The sequence below is a fragment of the Myodes glareolus genome, chromosome 1, assembly GCF_982192425.1.
Source record: "Myodes glareolus chromosome 1, mMyoGla1.1, whole genome shotgun sequence".
NCBI lineage: Eukaryota > Metazoa > Chordata > Mammalia > Rodentia > Cricetidae > Myodes > Myodes glareolus.
In genome coordinates, this window is record NC_142026.1 from 143,663,639 (window position 1) to 143,685,560 (window position 21,922).

The following is a 21,922-nucleotide window of genomic DNA, read 5'->3' on the forward strand; positions in this document are numbered from 1 at the left end:
CTCCTGTGGGAATCTCTTTCCCCTTAGTTTCTATGCTGTTCCCTGAAATATACCTGCCCAGCCACCAAATACTTATAAGAGAATAACATTCTTCTTCTTGGTTACTGGTCAAAATCACTAGCATTAGAGTTTCTTAAGTTCAAAATATTATCTCTGTTAAGAAAAAAGAATAGAAAATAGAGATCCAAACCAATGGTAAGATGGAGGAAGGGAGGTAAATTTCAAAATTCATAATGTATTCTCAGAATCAAAACTGCTGCCAAGTTACACTCTTTCAGCAAAAATAGTAAGATGTTAATCACAAACATAAACACAAATTAATCAGCAAAGCTGGTTTACTGAGTCTCCTATGAGGAAACATAGCAAGAGAGCTATTCTGAATCTGATATTACAAACACTTGTATCTCTGATTTCTGAAAAACACAGGCTTTAATGCCAGCTGATAAAGTATATTTACTTTATATTATCTCATAAAGACCATTCTTTTGGTCTATTTCAACTCTACCTATAATATAGACTATATTTACTATCTAATCTAAGATTAAAGCAGGTTCTATCTCACTGAATAATGATGTATTTCACATTACATTCACTTGAGGGAACAAAAAAAACCTATCTACACCAGAATTATAAATGGGGATGAAGGGTTTCTGTATTTTTAGCCCAAATTCCTAAAAGGTGTGGTCGTCCAAAAATGTGAGTCTATTTTGACCTTGTTTGAAGGTCAGAGTTTTCATTTGTTCAATGTTGTTGGCAACACTGTTCAATGTTGTTGGCAACACGTGTGGCTACACATCCTGACCTAGGGTGTTGTTACTTGGTCTTTTTGACATTAAAATGGTCCATATAAGTAGATCCACTCCACCCTGAATGATGGTCAGGATATTCAGGCACACTTCTGCTCCTTCTTTTGAAATAGGAGTCTGACCTTGGGAGTGGCTGCCATCAGGATACTTGGTCTACAGTAGGTTTACTGCCTAAACAACAGAATGATAATGACTTGACATCTCAAAGGATTGAAGCAAATGACTGTTCTAGTTTTCCTTTGTATCATGTTAAAGCAGTCTTTTGTCTTATTCCCCCTGTTGTATTGGGGTATAAAAGTGTATAGAAAATTAAACATGGGCGATTTTCAGTATTCACTGGAACTCCCTACCGAACTATCCTATGTTTCTGTTATTATTTTCACTCATGTCTTCATTCTCTTTACTTAGTTTTCTAATCCTCATGGCCCTACCCTGGTAAGTGGTGTGCTTCTCAAAGATGGTCCCCTGCAAAAGGTGTTACAAATTCATTAATAGTTAATATATATAAAACAGAAAGAGTCTAACTGTTCTGGCCTAGAGGCTTCAGTAAAGCATTAAACAAGAGAAATAAAATTCATTCCAAATTTTACAAAAATCTCACTATGGCTGGTGTAGTGTAACTTGAATGAGAATGGTTCCCAACAGGCTCAAAAGCTTAAATGTTAAAGTCACCAGGAAGTGGCACTATTGGGGAAAGATTAGGAGGTATGTTCTTGTAGATGTCCTTGGAGCAGGCGTGTCACTCGGGGTGGGCTTTCAAGTTTCAAAAGCCCTTGACTTTCATGTTTCAAAGTCCCTTTCTTTCTTTGTCTGCTGTCTACGGATGAGGATGTAAAGTTGTCAAATACTGTTCTAGCACCATGCCTGTCTGTTTCCTTCCATCATGATCAGAGACTAATCTTTTAAAACTCTAAATAAGTCTTCAATTAAATACTTTCTTTTGTAAGAGTTGCTTTGGCCATGGTGGCTCTGCAGCAACAGAACAGCAACTAAGACAACTGGAATATAAACTACTGTTTCTTCAACCACCACTCATAACAGAAAAAGCTGTGAAAATCTGTATAAAACTTAGTTTTCAAACTAAAACATCCCATAACATTGTTAAGTTAAAAATTACTGGCACAGCCTGAAAAAAGCCAGAATTTGAATGAAGCTATCTGAATTGCCCACCACAACACTACACTGTGCAATACAAGTCTTACAAATTAAGACTGATTCATAGAGTTTCATGATGAATAAAGAAAAGTATAAAACCAAATGAGCTTGAGATAAGAGACTTGTAAGAGAGGACCCATGATTCTCAGCCTGAAAGTGCTCAAGGAGAATAGTTGGCTTGGGTTCATAGACTTTTAAAAAAGTTACTCTTGCCAGAATGTAAGATCTCCAAGGGCAGGAGCCAGGTCACAATCCTACCTAGACTATTTAAGAACAAAGTTTGAAGCAATTTAAGATATGATAAAGACAGAAGTTTATGTTTTAATTTGTGAAGGTATCTTTTTATAATACTTAGAAAATAGACACAAGATAAAAAAATGTAAAATAATTGTCTATTGAGTAAGACGAGCAGAAGTGGGGGGAGGGGTAATTACAACAGAGGGTAAACACAATCAAAATATCTTATACACATGTATGAATTGTCATAATGAATCCCATTATTTTGTATAATTAACATACAGTCCTAAGAATATTTGTTAATTAAGAAAATTTAAACAGTACCCAAGATGTATCAAAATGTAGTTCTATGCTTAATCCTAAATGGGACATCTTTATCAACCTTCCATCTCTCATCCACAGAAGAAGAGGTAGAAAGAATGAAAATGACTGAGAATAGTGCTGTAAAATGGTATCTTTAGGACATGGCATAGCTTCTCAAAGCAGTTGTGATTATACGTACAAGATCAAGCCAGTCAAAATTCTAGCAGGGATCGGGGAGGAGCTCACAAGGCCCCACATCCAGTTTAGGAACTATTGAGAGGTGATAGTTACTGGGAGAGATAGGGCCTTTTTTTTTTTTTTTTTTTTTTTTTTTTTTTGGAGGAGTGGATACTAGTAGGTTGTCTATTCCACTAAGGAGTCATGCCCATACTTATAAGGGCAGTACTAACTAGAATCAGTGAGCTATAGGGTGGAGGGTGAAGTGGAAGACAAAGAAAAAGGAGGAGGGTTGGAAGAAGTTGGAGTAAAGGAGTGGATATGATCAAAATACATGTAGACATATATAAAATTCTCAAAGAAAAATTAAAAAGTATTTTAAAAATTTATATTAGAAAAGATCCTTTCTGAACAGTTCCTGGTAGTTTTAAAACAAAGGCTCAACCTCAAATTTGATGCAGTTATTGGATACAAAGTTAAATGAAAAAAAAACTGGTTTTCTTGAAAAATAATTTACTAGATTTAAGTTGACTTTATCTAATATTAACCAAAATTTTAATGTTTCGAGCTAGCCCTGCTGCAGTGCTGAGAAGTTCTATCCAGAGAGATCCTTCATCTGGCGATGGATGGAGATGGAGACGGAGACCCACATTGGAACACTGGACTTAACTCCCTAGGTCCAAACGAGAAGCAGAAGGAAAGAGAACGTGAGCAAGGAAGGCAAGATCAGAGGGAACCTTCATCCGTCAATGGATGGCGATACAGACGGAGACCCACATTGGAGCACTGGACGGAGTCCCCCAAGGTCCAGATGAGGAGCAGAAGGAGGAAGAACATGAAAAATGAAATCAGGACCGCGTAGGGTGTGATCACCCACGAATACAAGGGGACTGATCTAATGAGAGTTCACCAAGGCCAGTTGACTGGGACTGAGCGAGCACGTGATCCAGCCAGATTCTCTGAATGAGGCCGGATTCTCTGAATGTGGCTGGCCCGGAGTCTTCCTGAAAAATCATTGACAATGACACTGGGACTTGTTTCCTCTGCATATACTGGATTTCTGGGATCCAGTCTGTTTGGATACTCACCTTCCTGAACCTGGAGGGAGGGGGGAGGAGCTTGAACTACCCACAGGGCGGGAGACCCTGACTGCTCTTGGGGATGGAGAGGGAGGAGGGGAGGGAGTGGGGGGAGTGGGAGGGTGTTGGGAGGAGGGGCGGAAATGGAGACTTTTGTATTTTAATAAACTTTGAGAAAAAAAATTTAATGTTTCAATTTTTGTTTTTCTCATTATCTCCTTTTGAAGCTGTGATCATGCTTACGAAAGCCAGTTTCACATCATAGAAACAAATGTCCTTAAGAACTGCTCTTATGAATGGGGAGGGCGGGAAGCTCCAATTCATGATAATAATTTTCCAATATTTTGTAGGTGACCAGCAAATTTTCAGAATTTACAGTATAAGCTTTTAAAGATTTTTTGCAATTACACTTTACATTTATATAATCCACATTTCCTCTACTATTCCAAAAACTTTAACTCAGGGAAGTAGATTTCAGGTTAAGGAACAGGAAAATGCGCTTAGAAATCTCAATAACGGAAATGAATAACATTTCAATCTAAACAAAAAACTCATAGCAGAAAATATTTCAGTTGGTCAATGAATTTGCCAGGCCCAATCTCAGATTTTACTAAGTAATTATTTTGCAGGTAATTTGTTGAAATACATTTTTCTGATAAATCTCTGAAATACTTTCCATCTGATTCATCAGACTAATAAAATACAAGGTGTATGAAAATTTTAAATCCCTAAAGCAGTAATTTTTCTCACCAATTTACAACCATTACCTATAGGCGAGTTTGTTTAACCCATTGAAATTAAGATAACTTTAATTAAAAAGCTAAAATTGTATCCTTTTTTTTAAAACAAATCAATCACAGCCATTCAATTATGTAAACTAAACAGATATATGGATTCTCCAGCTTTAGTATTTTTAATATCAGTATTTTAGTATTTCTAAAACTGACAGTTAATTGAAACATAAATGTGTGCTCATCTGCAATGAACAACTAGCACAGGAAAAGTAAGCCTGTGCTTATCTAATTAAAGACTCTTCTATTTAGATTCAATGATTTTTCTGCATGCTACCACCAACTGGAAAATTTACAGAACCTCTCAGGAATCACTGTAAAAGTAGAGCTGCTGTATGAAAGAATAATACACTCTTATTCCCACTGAGTAGCACCCAATCCTCTAAGAATATCCTAAACTGTCTTTCTAATCTAGCCACCCACTCTAGATACTGATGAGACACTATCAGTGATCCCAAAAGCTGACACAGCACCCATTTCAAAGAGAAGAAAAATTACTGCTACTAAGTATACAGAAAGGCCAGCCCAAGCTCCTATGCAGGACCTTGGTAAATCTAGATAGACCAGTTCTTCCCACCAAGTCTCAAGGGCCACAGCAACTTTCCCTAATCAAACCACAGAATCTTTTTTTGGTAACCAAAACTAGATAAGCATTATACTATATTTATATAACTGTGTCAATATCCACTTAAAGAATAGTCTTTTAGGCACTTAATTCTCCCTAGTCTGTACTACTTATCTTCATACAAGTTTCCTCACTCCTAGGATGATGTAATGCTTTTTAGGTGATGGATGTTCTGACAGTTGTTTTGAAATCTTCCAAAGTAAGTTTCAGCTTTAAGAAACACCATGCCTCCCAGCTGGGGAGAGAACTAAATCCATAATAGCACTTGCTGTACAAGCATGAGGACCTGAGTTTGACTCATCAAAATCATTCCTCCCTCTGAAAAAGCTAGGCATGGCCATGTGTGCCTTTAATTCTGCAGGAGGTAAGACAGGAGGATCCCCAGGATTTGTTGGCTTCCAGCCTAGCCATAAAATACAGTGAGCTCTAACTAGGTTCAGGAAAAGACCATCTCAAGGGAATTAAGGCAGACTGATATAGGACAGTAACACACACACACACACACACACACACGACCAATGACCAGAGCCTCCACTGGTATCAGGAATTTCCTTTATGACACTTGAGGCAGTTAACCTGGGAAATGCTTCCGCAGAACACCATCATTTGCTATAAGAAAAGGGAAGACACCAACCCAAGGAGATGACTTCTCATTGCATTCTCCAATCTCCTGTCCCCTTGACTGAAGCAGCTTTCCCCATAGAAAGATCAGGAAACCTTCTCTAACTCCCCTCATCCCTCATCAGTTGGCTTCCTCCAGCAGAATCCTCTAGTTAGAAAAAAAGTTTAAACTCGCCAGCCTGCAGAAGCACAGATAACTGAGTCAAACTGTTTCAGTGACTACATTCTGGAAATATGTGGAATGCCCAGGGGGCCTTTTATTAAGCAATACATATGAGAAGGAAAAGAACTTCAAAGGGTCTCCTATAATTAAACTTAACACTCCATTGTTTTTGAAAACTTCTTTGGAAGCTTCAGTTTTATTTGGCAAATGGCTTGGTTCCTAGTTTAGATGCTAAGGTTGGAATTAAAAGTCAATCGGCTCTTTGTTCAACCATAACCACCAAAAGCAAAGTGAAACAAACCAAACAATAAGAACAGGAAAAGATTGCTATCGTGATAGAAAAGGGTAACTATGGTCTTGTCTATATTTTGTTTTCTTCAAATCCAGAATATGCTGGACACTAAATAGTCCTACCTTAAAGTGACTGACTTTTTCTGACTAGAAGAATAGAAGGTAGTACAGTTAAATTCCTAGCAAATGTTTTCTATTTCCTGCAAGCACCTTCATTCTTTGATGATGACCCTTAACAGCCTTACTATTGTTACTTACAATGCTCCACACTAGAGCAACAAGTAGCATTCTCTATAAAGGTCATTAGATATAAAAAGAGTTATCACATCATAAGGGCTCCAAAGTTTCCTGCCATTCATATTCCTATAGTTTTCCATCAATGGAAATGATATCTAGGTGGGAGTTCAACTTCAACCCCATACAGTTTTCCAGACACCGAGTAACTGACAGAGCATAGCTGCACCACACACAACTTAACTGCCAGGAAACACAGTCCTAATATGGCGATAAAAATTATGTTTTCTGATAGAGCTATTATGTGATATTAGTGAACTGTAATCTTGTTAGTGACAAATGTTATATGAAGAGTATAAAAAAACAATGAATATTTCTCTCAAAATTAGAATATTATCTTAGGCCAAGTTACATTGCCTTGCATTTTCTACATTTATACATTTTTTATACTAGCATGAAAACAAAACTAAATTATTTCAATTCATTTTTTTATTTGGGTTTGCATTATTTGATGATACATTCATGAAATGTAGCAGAAAATCTATTTCTAAAATGAGCATTTCAAAGAGTTTGTGTGACTGAATTACTGAGCAAGAAATCATCACTGGATTTTAAATATGATAACTCCTTTCTTTTTTTTTTTTTGATTTTTCGAGACAGGGTTTCTCTGTAGCTTTTGGTGACCTAGCTCTTGTAGACCAGGTTGGCCTTGAACTCACAGAGATTCTCCTACCTCTGCTTCCCAAGTGCTAGGTTTTAAGGTGTGTGTCACCACCGCCCAGCAATAACTCCTTTTCTTTTTGGTTCTATCTCTTTCAGATTGAATTCTCAAAGATCACACACAGATAAATAACAACCATTGCTATAATAGTTTCTAAAATATGCTGTCTTTGATTCTGTCTTAAGACACATTTGAAAATTACTACATAATAAAGATTTTCTAACACTGCTTCCTAGTTTAAACTGGACTACTTTCTAGCTACCCTTTCTACCTATTTTTTATAATCCTTGATTTCTTTGCTGTTGCTGTTGTTATTGTTGTTTGAGGTAAAGTCTCATTTTATAGCCTGGAACTTGCTATGTGAACTAGGCTAGTCCAGAGCCAGATGGAGGTTCCCCTGCCTCCATCTCCCTGAGTGTTGGAATTAAAGGCATGGGCCATAACTCCTGGCTAACCCTTAATTTCTATATCAGATTTCCCCAACTGAAATTTCAAGGACAAGGCAGAAAGGTAAAAGACATACACATTTAATTCATATCCCATTACAGAAAAACTTTAATGAGTTTTCTTTTGAAGAAGTAATCCACCATAGAGCAAAAGCAATTTCTGGGCATATATGTAAAGGTACACATAAATGGTACATAGTAAGCTCTCATTTTTAAGATGATACTATAAACTTGTTTTTAGAAAGATATACATATCTATAAGACAGCTGTTAAGTATAGGATAAAAGATGACATCATAATTTTATACTGTTTTACAACTCATACATAAATAATTTGTTGTCAAGACTTTCCATTTTAAAAGCTAAAAAACACTTTCAACTGGATACCAACCTAAAAATAAACACTTCCAATTCTGAAAGACATAAACAAATCCCGTGTTTGATTATGTACTAGTGTACAATAATAAAATAACTTATGTGGAGGCGAAATAATTCATATAAAAATAACAACCTCTACTAGATTTTTGTTACAGCACTTCAAAATATCAATGATTTTCAAACCACTAGATTTACTTGCAATCATACCACAAACTAGCATCTATAAGCAAAACATATACTAAATAATAACAGGAAATTAATTCATCTCCTATGTTTGTAAAGTACATTTGTTAAATCTGACAAATCTCCCCCAAGCTCTCTTTTAATTAAATATTTCAAGTAGCTTCAAAATGCAGTCAGAGATTTCCAGACCTGATCCTGGACCTCCTCAACCAGATTTTGCAATTGAGTCCTGACATTTTAGTATGTCTTAACACAAATTTAAGTTATTATGAAATATCCTAAACCAATGTGGATAAAGGCAAATGGACATCAAGTAATTAGCTGTCTTAATCTAGTATCTTTCTCAGAAAAAACCTAGATAGTTTCCACCAACTTTCTGTGATGCTCGTAAAGAACCAAGTCACTACTCCTAAAGGTTTCACCTATACCTGCTGAACAGGATGAGGCAGCTACTGTCAAACCAATCTTAAACACTAGTCAACACATTCCTCTGCCCATAAAATGTCACCAGAAAACCAAAGCCAGACCAGTCTTCAGTGTGGTAACAGTCCCTCTTAAGGTCAAGGCCAAAAATACTTCCTGAGTCAAATAGAAGTTCCTGGCACAGAAGTCCATCCATTCTTTTCTAGAAACATGAATTTTAAATGGGCTCCAGCGGTTATTAACTGGACAGATGAACAGAAGATATTTAACACACGAACCCATTACATGACTTTGGAAGAGATCCAGGCTCAAGAAAATGAGTCACAACAGCAACACATTTCACAGAAAACAGGGAAACTACAGAAACCAGTGAGTACTGAAGGCTGGAGTGACAAAGCTGAATTCATTTACTTTACAAACATGTAGGTCAGTGAATGAACTACTGATAGTATTTTAAGAAAGCCCTGGGTCTAGAGTTACTGAAAGTATTCTTTACTACACACCCATACATATCTCTTTATGCAGGGACATACAAGACATGTAAACGAGAAAGATTTACTAAAAGAGGGCCAATGTATAACAAAAGTCAATATTAAGCTTGATAAATCCTTCAATCACACATTCTAAGACGATAAAATAGTCTGTAAGAGACCACATATAGAGTTACATGTGCATGCTATGCACTCAAAACAACTAAATACAAAAATGAAGTTTCCATTATATAATATTATATTTGAAGACACTAGAAAATTCTACAACAAAAACTTTTAAAGGTTTTGAATACCTAGTCCACCTTAAAATCTTCAAAGCACCTTAAATCGGCAGTATCCAAGGTGTTCTTGACTTTATATGTTGCAGTTCCTATATTCCTTGTGAAAGGAATAAGACCACATTAACTCAAATGACACACTGTCAGCTAGTCTCCAGCATCAACTATGAAAATTGGGTAGACAGAAAAAAATTAGAAATTCAACTTCCTATATGAAAGTTGAACATTTGCCTCTTTATTTTGCTCTAGGATTTTTCCACTATCCTCCCAAATGAGACAATTTGCAAATACATCTAAAGGAGGATATTCTATGGGAGGAGAAAAGACTTTAAGGTGTGAGAATGTACTTTAATTCTGTAGGGGAAGGTTCAGTAAATCAACCAGCTTTAAACCTGACTAAGTGAATGACTCAGGTTTGTTGTGTAGACATTGTTTTCATTTAGGTGAAATGTAAAATCCTACAAACAAGGGGGCTTCAAGAATTCTGCCTAAAAGAAAGACAAAGCCTTCAAATATCAATTTGAAAGAACTTAATACCCGTTTTTAAAGCATATTTTACATTCAAGTACTAGATGGTCTCTTTGGTGACTTTCAGTTCAAATCTTACTTAATTCTCTGCATAATTTTACCATACTATTCTTGGAAGCCTTGGTAATTACAAATAGAACACAAATGAGAAAAAAAAATACAGAATAAAAGCTGTCATCACTAAGCCTGATTAAACATTGCAGGCAGAAAGATGGCAGTAGAATAAAGCATTCTGAATTAGGGGAAAGGAGAACATAATGAGTAGGTCACAGCCCCAGGAATAAAGTTAAACACACAACAAAGTTGGGCAGGACAGTGGATAGTATGCAACATTTCTCCCAGTCCCTTAAGTGGCAAGCAACCCACCCAAATAGTAATACACTTCTACCCTATTAATCTCCCCTACCTGAAGTAACCAAATCACACCGGATATATATGCCAACTACAAGAGTGGATTCTCTAATTTCAGTATGTGCTACCGTTTATTAGCAGTTTTCTTACTTTACATCCTAACGGGGAATCCACATACCATAAAATAATGAGACACCTCACCCCTAAAATATCGTGATTCCAGCACTTCTGGCCCAGACAAAAGTGACAAAAGTCGTGGAGTGAAAGGCTGTGGCTGTTTTCTGGACTGCTTTGACTTTCATCCCCTGTTACCAAATGAATGATATTCAATGGGTCTCTGAGTAGAAGACCAATAGTACCAGCTGGTTAAAAAAAAAAAAGAAGCTTGGTCTTCCGGCGGAGTGCTTCAGCAGCAACAGAGAAAAAGGTGGCAATACCCGGAGTAGTACCAACCAGCCTCGGGTAAGTTTCCTTCCCTGCGGTGCACTAAATCACCCTGCCAGCCCCGCGGCCCCACCCCGCCCTGTTACGGAAAGGCATGCGAGCAGCTAGCTGGAGGACGGGCAGACAGCTCCAGGCTCCCAGCACTAGCTGGCTTTCTCCCGGGCGCCGCTTATCCCGGCCGTAGCCGCCTCCCCAGGGACCAACGCGGTTGCCAACTTTGCTGCTGCCCCTTCCTCTGCCCAAGCGTCCCAAACTTTGCCACTGCCTCACCTGGCGGCTCGGTGCTGTCCCCAGGAGACGGCTGACCTTCACGCCCGCCCTAGCCGCCCCTGGCCCGTCTGCCGCCCCCAATCCTCCTGGGAAACCCTTGGCAGGGACACCCGGCAGCCCGACCCCCGTGCCACAACTGACCCTCTGAACCCTGAAAGCCCGGGAATCCGAGTCTCGGACTAGCCACTCACCATTGGTAAAGGGCTCCATCTTCGCCCCACCACCGGTCCTCACAAGCCAAGCGCCCCAAGCTTCCTACTACGAGAGCTGGAGCGGCCCTGCCGACTGAGCATGCCCAGCGTGGCCTCTGAGGGCTGGCGGGGAGGTGCGGCGAGGGGCGGCGCCGCTCCCCCGCGCGGAAACAACACCTTCGTTCCGGGTTTTCGCAACTGCTGCAAAAGACCCACTGAGGCGTGGACACTGAGCTCAGCTCAACCCCTGGCCCACACCGCCAAGAGGCGGTGGGGGGTGGAGGTAGGGGAAGAGGCGGGGCATGGTTTGGGCGGGGCATACTTGAGGTCACCCAGAAGTCGGTGCTACTTAGCTGCACCCCGGTTCCAACAACTGGTGCACCTACGGCGTACGGCTGTGTTCCGGGTGCAGCAACCACAGTCCTGAGCCCGGAAACGCGGCCAGTGATGACGGATGGGATGGATAGCAGAGGGGCTGTCGCTAAATTCGCAACCTGAAAGCTCTGCAGGGAGGGGGAGCGCTGGTCTCTGCCGGAGGCTAGACCCCGGGACAGCGCTCATCCTAGCCACTGGCGTTAGCCCTGCGGCGCTTGTCGACAGGACTTCCGTAGAGCGCCCGGCTGCTGCTGCTACAAAATCCCCGACCGCAGGGAAGGAGGGTCCCTGGCCAGTTCTACGCTTTTTGCTCAGGGCCGGGCCGAGAGATGAGAGCAGATCACAAAACCCGGCGCGGGATACAGGAGAGCGGACTGTGCGCTAGGAGGTTGTGGGCAGAGGCCCTCCGCTAGTCCAGTCTAACCTCGACACGTGCGATACCCTTGCTCACAACCATCAGGATCCGCCGCCTGGCCCCGCAGAACTAGACCTGCGGGAGCTAAATTTCTCCCTCCCCCCCCCCCCCCCACCCAGTACTCGCTCCATTGCCTCCGGCCCAGAGTCTCCATTGTTTCCGGTGCCAAATCGGGGCAGCCCCCACTAGCCCAGACACTGTGCGGCCCGAGAGCCCCGAGAAGGCTCTCAAGGGTGTTTGCTCTTCCCTCTCCGACTGAGGGGCGCCAGCACCCGATGATTAGGCCTCTAACCCTCCCACCCAGCAGCAAAGCTCCTCTCCCCTTCTCCCCCACCCGGCGAACTGCCTCAGCCCCTGCGGCGACTTGGCTTGGCCTAGGCCTCACAACGCTAGCCAACTGTCACACACTCCTCCCTGGCTGTCAACCCTGGTGTCTGTTGCAAACAAACCTGAACTTGCACAAATATCCGGGGCCACAAAGGGGAGGCAGAGATGTTGTTCGACAGGTAAGGAAATTTGAATTACGTTCAAAGAAGTAAAACCTAAGTGCAATATTTTTAAGACCCCTTACTCCCCTCTCCAGATTTACAACGTCCTATGAATACCAACTATACTTGGAGTAACCCCTAAACTCCTTACCTAACTCAGGGTCGTCATCAGCACTCCTGTCCTTTGCTGGCCCCTGAGGCCTTCATGAGGTTCCTAGAAGTTGCCAGGTTTCATTCAGCATTGTTAGCCATTCCTTGCAAAACTGTTCCACAGCTTGGTGTCTTGTTTGCTTGCTTCTTCCTGTCATTTTTTTAGCTCAAATGTCACCCCTGCTGAGAATCCTCTGGCCACACCTAAAATAGCAACAAGCACTGTAGACTATAAAGATTTCTCCTGCAGTTTTCTTCAGAGTACTCATAGCTGTCAAAAAGCTAATTGTTTATCAGCCTTTCTCTTAAGAATGCAAGTTCTGTGGGGCAATGCTTTGCCTTTGCTTTTTAGGGCTGTATCCTAATTCCTAAATATTTTAAATAGCTACACTATAATGTTTAGAGTTCTAATTTACTGCCCGTATTAAAACCTTTCCAGTAAATGTCTTTATATTGACCGTCTCCAATGGGTTTGTGGACAATACAGAGAAAGTGTTCATCACATCATCTCTCAATGTTGCTTCCATTTAAAAGATAGGCTGAGCCCTTAGGCCAGTCGCCATCTCAGAGCAATTCATACCAAAAATAGAAAGTGAACCATAGGAACTTTTGTTGAAAAAGTTCACAATGTGCCTGGTTCACATTGGTATTGCTTAAATAAGAAACTCCTCCCTTATTAGGTCGTTTTAAGTTCCTTTGGTGTTATTTTTGTTGCCAGGGCACTCAGTAGCAGAGATTTTTAAAACTCCGCAGCTTGTTAAATCTCTTCACCTCACCTGTAAGCTACAATCTATCATGCTTTTAAGTGCGAATCACATTATCTTAGGTTTTGTTTTAATTTTTTCCAGCTCTGAAGACTTTGTGGTAGTGTTTCACAATTTGCACTCATAAATTTGAGGCTATTTTTTTACAAGAAGGCTATTTCTTTACCAACCTCTTGCACATCATCTCTGTTATGATCTGCTGGCCTGTTGTTGTGGGAGTAACTTTCGCTGCCTCAACCAATAGTCGCTGAAATACAAGCCCACAGTGCAGCGGGGAGCGACTTCCGCTCCGTCAGCCAATAGCTGCTGAAATACCAGCCCACTGGGGCGTGGTATATTTCTCTTTTAAAAAGAGAAGCATATCCGGATCAGGCCCTCTTGGTTCCGGTGCTTGCTCCTGGCTCCTGCTCCCGGCTCCTGCTCCCGGCTCCTGCGACTAGGCTCCCTTCCTGATGGTTTATGGTGTATGTAAGTTTTACCCCCCAAAATAAATAACCCCTTAAAACATAACTGGTGTGGGATTGATTCGCCGATAATTGACGCCCAACGTTTGGTTTAAGAACCGCCCCACCCCCCCACCCCCAGCTCGGCCTCCCAGGATACACAGGTCCGGACAGTCTCTGCCGGCTTACTTTGCCCTGTTCGGCACGGATTTTTAAATTTCTCCTTGCAACGTGAGTCAAAGAGCTCAAAAAAAAAAAAAAAAAAAAAAGAGGGATAATTGGATTATGGGATAATAGCTTTGTACTTGTGAGTTATTGTTTTTAGACAAATATATTGGTATTGATTCTTATATATTGATACAAACTTAAATTATGTTGACTATTTTAGGCATGCATGCTTCTACCTCTGTTTAAAACATTTTTATGTATTGACATATATATATTGTATTGATATATGTATATTTTACCATATTGCACTGTACACTTCTACCTCTGATTAAGATACTTATATATTGTTTATGTATTGATATATATATTTACCATATTGCAATGTATACTTGCACATTGTTTATACTTGGAGGTCATATTGTCCCCATTTATTGCACAGTTGTTTACTATTTCAGTCTTTAAGTTAGATAGATATTGAGAATAATATAGATCAATAGTCATCTAAGTTTGTCATTTATAATTAGACTAATCAGGTTCTTTAGATACATAGACATTATATTCAGTATAGATAGATAATCTTCAACCTCTTCAAAGAGCTGTAGAAAATGGCCTTTAATCTAACTCAGAGTTCTGTGGTAGGGAGACACAATCGCTCCTGACAACACTGATCTATTCCCGAGAGAATGTTGAGCACCAAAGACACTCCACCTGGAGCCTTTCTTCTTGGCAGAACTGGCCTTTGGGTAAAGAAATGCCCATACCTCAACTACTGACAGAGTTACAGAGTATCCGTAAATAGATAAAACAGGACTGTCATATCCTGCCAAGACAGGATAAGATAGTTTTAAAAAGTTCCTTGCCTTTGAAAATGGTATGTCAGTTACGTTAGGCCTTAGCCAAAGTTGGTTGCTTCAACGCTGCAAACGTGATTTTGGGTGTTTGCCCAGGTAGCCAATTGTCTATGTGATTTGTTACATGTTCTGGAAGTTTGATTGCACTTCCTAATTACTCAGGTAACATTATTTCCCTTCTCAGATCTTTGATGGGATTGAAGATTATATAAACGTAGTTACTTTCTTTTCATGACGTGGCCAAGTTATTTCTTATACAAGACTTAAGCTAGTTAGAATAGGATATTTGTATTTATTGTATATAATTGTGTAGGTTTGTACTTACTGTATATAATTTCGTAGTAGGCTTAGAACTCTCTTACTTAAACAAAAGGGGAAGGTGTTGTGGGAGTAACTTCCGCTGCCTCAACCAATAGTCGCTGAAATACGAGCCCACAGTGCAGCGGGGAGCGACTTCCGCTCCGTCAGCCAATAGCTGCTGAAATACCAGCCCACTGGGGCGTGGTATATTTCTCTTTTAAAAAGAGAAGCATATCCGGATCAGGCCCTCTTGGTTCCAGCTCTTGGTTCCGGTGCTTGCTCCTGGCTCCTGCTCCCGGCTCCTGCGACTAGGCTCCCTTCCTGATGGTTTATGGTGTATGTAAGTTTTACCCCCCCAAAATAAATAACCCCTTAAAACATAACTGGTGTGGGATTGATTCGCCAATAGCCTGTCACTTGGATACCCTGTCCCTCTTAGAGACAAGCCCCACCCACTCCCAACTCTCCCCTTCAAGCAGATCTTCCACCTCCTCCAACCTGAGCTCTCCCTTCTGAAGAGGTGGCTGCTGCCTCTCCCCGGCCCCTTCTTCCTCCTTTTCCTCTTTCCCCTTTTCCTTTTCCCTCTATAACCCACTAAATAAATTCTATATTAAACTTCTCTCACCCGCCATGGCCTCCCACCTGTAGTGGCCCTGTGAAGACCTTGGGTGACCCACTGCTGCCCCTTGTGGGACCGGCCTTCCCCCAACGTTATCTTTAAAAAAGAATAACAATTTCTACTATTCAGGAATACAAGCAAAGGTACAGGAGGACCATTTTAGCCTTAGGACTTTGTTTTAAAGGCAAATAGTAAATAAAACCAACATATTTCAGAATCCTGCCTAGCCTTTTTTTCCCTCTCTGTCAAATACTGTTGTTGTTTTTTTTTTTTTGAGAGAAAATGATTGCAGAGATTTGCTCTTATAATCTATTATATTTTTCTCTTTAATGCCTTCTTTATTCCACACAGATTCTCCTCTTTATTTTAATGTTCTAACAGTTGAGGTTATTACAAAGTTACTATTTATTATCAGAGGAGGTAGGGCGACATTATCTAATTCATTTATCTTACTATTTTCAGAATCATTGCTGCGTATTATTTAACATTTAAATTATAACACAGAAAAATATTAATAACTTGAAATTTAAAATCTTAGCACCCTGCATAACTATCAATTGTGTATGAAAAACAAAAATAAGAGCATAAATTATTACAGCTGTTATGGAAAATAGTAGAGAACATCCCCAGGATACTCTGTACTAGAATCTGGCTGTATTATTTCTAGATGTATATCCAAAGGAAAATACCTGCTTTTCAAAAAGGTATCTTAACGGCCATGCTTTTTTGCTAAGAAATCAAACTAGATATCCAACAATAGTTGGATGCATATATATGCATATATATATTATTCATTGTATATATATATGAGTTATATTCATTGTATATATACAGAAATAAAAAGAAATGTCCTACTATCTATAGCAAAATGATGTAGAATATTTAACTATGTAAAGATGTGTTACATTTGTTTAATTATGTAAAGATGTATTGCAGTTTTTACTTTGCCTGCCTAAGGCACCTAATTGGTATATAAAAAACTGAATGGCCAATAGTGAGGGAAGTGGTATAGGCAGAACTTCTGCACAGGAAGAGTAAGTAAAAGGAGTAATTTATGCTCAGGAGAAGACAGAAAAGAGATGCTAAGGAAACTCCAGGGACCAGACAGCCAGCCAGGGAAAATAGAATGTACAGAATAAAAGAAAAGTAAAAAGCCCCGAGCCAAAATGTAGGTGAATAGAAACAGGTTTAAATAAGTTAAACGAGCTAGTGGCTTAAGCTAAGGCCAATCATTCATAATTAGTAATAAGTCTCCATGTCTTTATTTGGGAGTTGGCAGCCCAAAGAAAATTTCAACTACGAGATGGATATTTTATAATTTAATTTAAATTAGATATAGAATGACAAAAGCTGTGTATTTTCTTTATTTTATTATTAATGTTATTATCATTATTGATTTTGGTTTTTCAAGACAGGGTTTCTCTGAGTAGCCCTGGCTATTCAGAAACTCACTCTGTAGACCAGGCTGGCCCTAAATTCAGAGTTCTGCCTCCTCTACCTCCCACATGCTTTGGTTAAAGCTGTGTGCAATCAGCACCTAGCATATATTGTTACATATGTGTATGCTAAAACATTGTCACCCTGAAGAATAGTAGTGGTTATAAGAGCCCAGGATGGTAAAAAGTAGAAACAGAGAGATTGGGACGCTAGTATAGAAGCAATAAATTATACAGCAGGGCAGGTTGATTCTAACTTACAATAACTTCTTACAGTAGTCATGAATAAGGAGGAACAATAAAGGCTCCAAACACAAAGTAATAAGATGTGAACATTAATGGCCCTAATTTTATCTGTACATATATACATATACTGAAATATTATACTATATCTGAAATATGTATAGTTTTTATATAGGTTTTTAATTAAGGGAGATAAAATAATACTCTGATTATTACACACTATATACATGTATGAAATCATCACACTATGCTCCATAATGCTAACCTAAACCTTTGGTCATGACTCCTTTGACAATCTCCAAACTCTTAACAATAGCAAATTCATAACAGTAGCAAAATTGCAGTCATGAAGTGATGTGGGATTCCCCTCTGTATGCTGTGAATACCATTGGTTAATAAATAAACTGTCTTCGGCCTGCACAGGGAATAGAGGTAGGCAGGGAAAACTAAACTGAATGTGGGAAGAAAGGATGCAGAGTCATAGAGAAACCAGGTATCCCTACCAGAGACAGATGCCAGAACTTTACTGAGTAAGCCACAGCCACGTGGCGATACACAGATTACTAGAAATGGGTTAAATTAAGATGTAAAAGTTAGCAAATAAGAAGCTAGAGCTAATGGGCCAAGCAGTGATTTAATTAATATAGTTTCTGTGACATGATTTCAAACACAAAATACAGAGTTTAACACAGCTTCTTGCTGTTTGCTGGTGGTATGCTACAGCTCCTTTAAGAGAGGTTTTCCTGATTCAACAGTGGCCAAAAAAAAAGTCATGGTTTTGAAATGCCAGCTTTCTGGGCTATGCTGCCAGCATGAACTCTGACTCTTTCTGGATGTCTGGCTATGGAACATTTAAATGGGGTTTGTGAACAGAGTACTACAACTTGTTTAATGGCAATATAGACTGGGTGTGTGCCTAAAAATGGAACTGTGAGCATGGCTCTTGGAGGCAGTGAACAGCTCTGCCATGCTGGACTGGGTAAGACAAGCAGGCAATGCCATATTTTCACTAACAATGGTGCTACTTCTTAAGTTCATAAGAAGGGCTTAGCATTGTAACAAGCACTTCTGGCCAGAAAATAATTATAAATATACAATAAAGACAAATTCAGATGGAAAAGACCTCTAAATGAATCAAAGTGTTAGATAAATGTTCGTAGGCTTGGGAGAAAGAAGAAAAAGAATATAGACAGTTATAAAAAAAAGAAGTAAATATATTTTTAAAGGTAAAGTCTTTAAAGGGACAGTAAAGACAGACATAGATTAAAAGTAGCAAATAAAAATAAGCTACATAAAGATGAAAATACACAGAAAATCTGTATTATGTATATTATTGTGTTTTCTTTGAATTTTTGACTGTAAATGAGCTAAGTAACCAACATATATACTTTAAAGGTATTTTGTCTTAAAAATATGAATCTAAGGATATGTTGCTTTGTAAAATCTTTCAGAGACCTTCTGAACATGACACTTAAAATATTTTCAGTTAGGACTTTTCATGAAAGTGAGACACTTTTACTCCTAGCAACACCAATTACTTCGAGAGGAAGATGGGCATTGAAGAGGCTCCTTATGGAGTTTGTTAGTCATTTGGATAAGAAACTGCTCTTGCTTGGACTGCTTGATGGCATGCTTTATAAAATGGACATGCAGGACCCACAGAGAAATGACTGTTGAACTTGCCTAAAGTTGTGATGATCCTTTGGGGCTCCTGCCTCTTGAAAGATTCTACTAGATATTCTGCAGGACACAGAAGAAAGAGACTGACAAACTGCCAATATAGGCATAACTGTCTTTGAAATTTCCTGCTTCATGGAAAAGTCTGCTGAATACTTTGTGCCTGTAGTCTGAAGATGGATGCCCCAACAGTACAGAAGAACTTAGGGTGACTGCCCAGGCAACGAGATGTCTCTGCCAATTCTAGAGTTTTGGAAGTTGCTTACAATGCACTTCCTGTTTACTTAGGTAATATTATATCCTTCTGAAGTCTTTGATAGAGTTGAAGAATTGATAGTTATAGCTTTCCCTAGTTATGATAAAAGTAAAGTAGATATAAATATTGTACCTCTAATTATTGCTTGATAACTGTTTTGTATATGTAATTTAATATGTTAAAGTTAAAGCCTTCTTTTTTATTTAAACAGAAAAAGGGAGGTGATGTGGGATTCCCCTCTGTATGCTATAAATGTCATTGGTTAATAAAGAAACTGTCTTGGGCCTACACAGGGAATAGAGATAGGTGGGGAAACTAAACTGAATTCAGAGAGAAAGGAGGCAGAGTCAGAGCAAAGCCAGATATCTCTGCCAGAGACAGATGCTGGAACTTTACCTGGTGAGCCACAGCCACGTGGCGATACACAGATTACTAGAAATGGGTTAAATTAAGATGTAAGAGTTAGCAAATAAGATGCTAGAGCTAATGGGCCAAGCAGTGATTTAATTAATATAGTTTCTGTGTCATTATTTCAGGGTTGAGCAGCTTACCTTCAACAATGAAGTAGCAATAAAAATAATGTTTGTGGTTGGGGGTCACTACAACCTAAGGCACTGTATTAAAGGTTCACGACATTAGGAATATTGAGAACCACTGCCATAGATACACTGTTTTAAAGTTATGGGTCTGCAAGATGGTTTAGCAGGTAAGGAAAGGTCCTTGCCACCAAGATCTGGAACCTACAGAATAGAAGGAGAAAACCAATACCAAGAAGTTTCCCTCACACCTTCACATGCATGCCATGTGAAACTAAAACCCATGACATTTTAATTTTTCAGCTGAAACTAGAATTTTTTCATTTAAATAAACTTTTCCAATTTAAAATATAGAAGATCAACAACCTAGATTTTTGTAGATATGCTAATTTTAAAAAATTAAAACAGAGTGCCTGATTTACTATGGGTCAGCAAATCTACACCTCATATTAAGTATGTGAGAGATCATAAGATGAGAATAGGTAGATTCTGAAATTGGAACAGTCTGTGTTCTAAACCAGTACACTGGAAATTGCTAGGTCTTGCCTACATATACAAGGGAGTTAGTGTCAGTGACTGCCATTCTTAAGAGTGCATATCCATAAATAATAATTAATTTATATTCCCTGTCAAATTTACACAGATTCGAAAGTGTTATTTGTTTCACAATATTGAAATACATGAAAGATGCTACTTCCTAACAAAACAGAATGGCTATGGTGAGATTATCCATATTGACAAGTGATGATTAAAGTCATATAACATTTTTAAATATTTTTAAAAGCAGGATAATCCAAATAACTCATGTAAAGCTCTGATATCAACAAGAAGATTCATCCAATTTTGAAAAGGGTTTATCAGGAAGAAATAACTACCTAGTAGTTCAACTGCTTTGGACAACAAAATCCAAAGTCCCTGAACTAAAATAATTTAAAAGATAAATGCTCAGTTTCAAACCAGGGACAAACAGATGATGTGCCCATTTAACATATCAAAGCAGATCTGGTTGCCAGGTTCTTTTGGCATCCCTTAGTCTCTCTCTGATACAGAGTATGGCTAACATCACTAGACCCCTACCCTGAACTTTGCTGCCCAGGGGTTGGACTACCCTTCCCCCAGAGGCTCTTCCCTATATAATCCAGACATTTTGGTTGCTTGCCCCTATCTCCTGGCTGCCAAACCTGGTTTCCCTTTCTCCTCTCCACATGGCCCAACTCAGTCTGGTCATGTCCAGTCTGTACTCTCCCAGATGTCCCTGTCCCTCCCTCTACTTATACTCTCCCTTTTGTCTACAATATACTTTCTTCTCCACCATACCTAGAAGCAGTCATGTCCTTTTCTTTTTCTTTTCCTTTTTTCCTTTTCAATAAGAATATCTGTCATTACACAGAAGAATTCCAGAAACATGTTGATCCTCAGCTTCAACAGGACCCCAGCTGCTCATTTCTGCCCTTACCTCAGAGTGATTGATTTTTCTGAAAATCTAGCTGTCGTGTGGTCCTAATGGCAGAAGCTGCAAGAGGGCAGGCAGAAGAAGAGACTTTCATGTCTCCTTTTTGAGAATAAAAAAACTTTCCTCAGAAAGCCCTCAGAATTCTTATGTCCCATTTGCTAAATATGTATTTTGTGCATTTCTAAAGAAACCACTAGAAATGAAGAGATTTCTTAGACAATAGTCTTGAAAGGCTGAGGTTAGAGCTTGCCTTTATTTCATGTAAAAGAAGGGTAAGGTTACTTGACTACAAATTTAAAATTTATGTCCACTAAAGGTAGACATATTTTAGTGCTATTTTGATAATTTTATGTCCTATGATACTTATACAGAAAAAAATTAAGATAGAGCTCTTCAAATGCAATATAAATTTGCATATAAGATAATATAAATAAGCAATATAATGAAGATTACAAAGACATATATGACTAGTCCTTAAATTTTGATATAATGTAACTACTAAAGATGAAAAGTAAATCTAAGGAAGCATCAGTATTAGTTTGTTAGGACTACCATGAAGACCA

The 21,922-nt window shown here is 39.1% G+C and overlaps 1 protein-coding gene and 1 long non-coding RNA gene across 2 annotated transcripts in view; one reads left to right on the forward strand and one right to left on the reverse strand.

Annotated features, from left to right (window-relative positions):
• Lnpep (leucyl and cystinyl aminopeptidase) overlaps nucleotides 1-11,402 on the reverse strand; it is a 98,977-nt gene extending 87,575 nt beyond the window's left edge. The window contains exon 1 of the mRNA XM_048421785.3: nucleotides 11,186-11,402. Within this exon, the coding sequence (XP_048277742.1) occupies nucleotides 11,186-11,204 (19 nt within the window). The 5' untranslated portion in view covers nucleotides 11,205-11,402. The remainder of the gene's footprint in view (nucleotides 1-11,185) is intronic.
• A 38-nt stretch (nucleotides 11,403-11,440) lies between these two features.
• Nucleotides 11,441-19,881, forward strand: LOC146895762 (uncharacterized). The gene is made up of 2 exons (XR_015000971.2): nucleotides 11,441-12,481; nucleotides 18,889-19,881. It is a non-coding gene; the product is annotated as an uncharacterized LOC146895762 (long non-coding RNA).
• The last annotated feature ends 2,041 nt before the right edge of the window (nucleotides 19,882-21,922 follow it).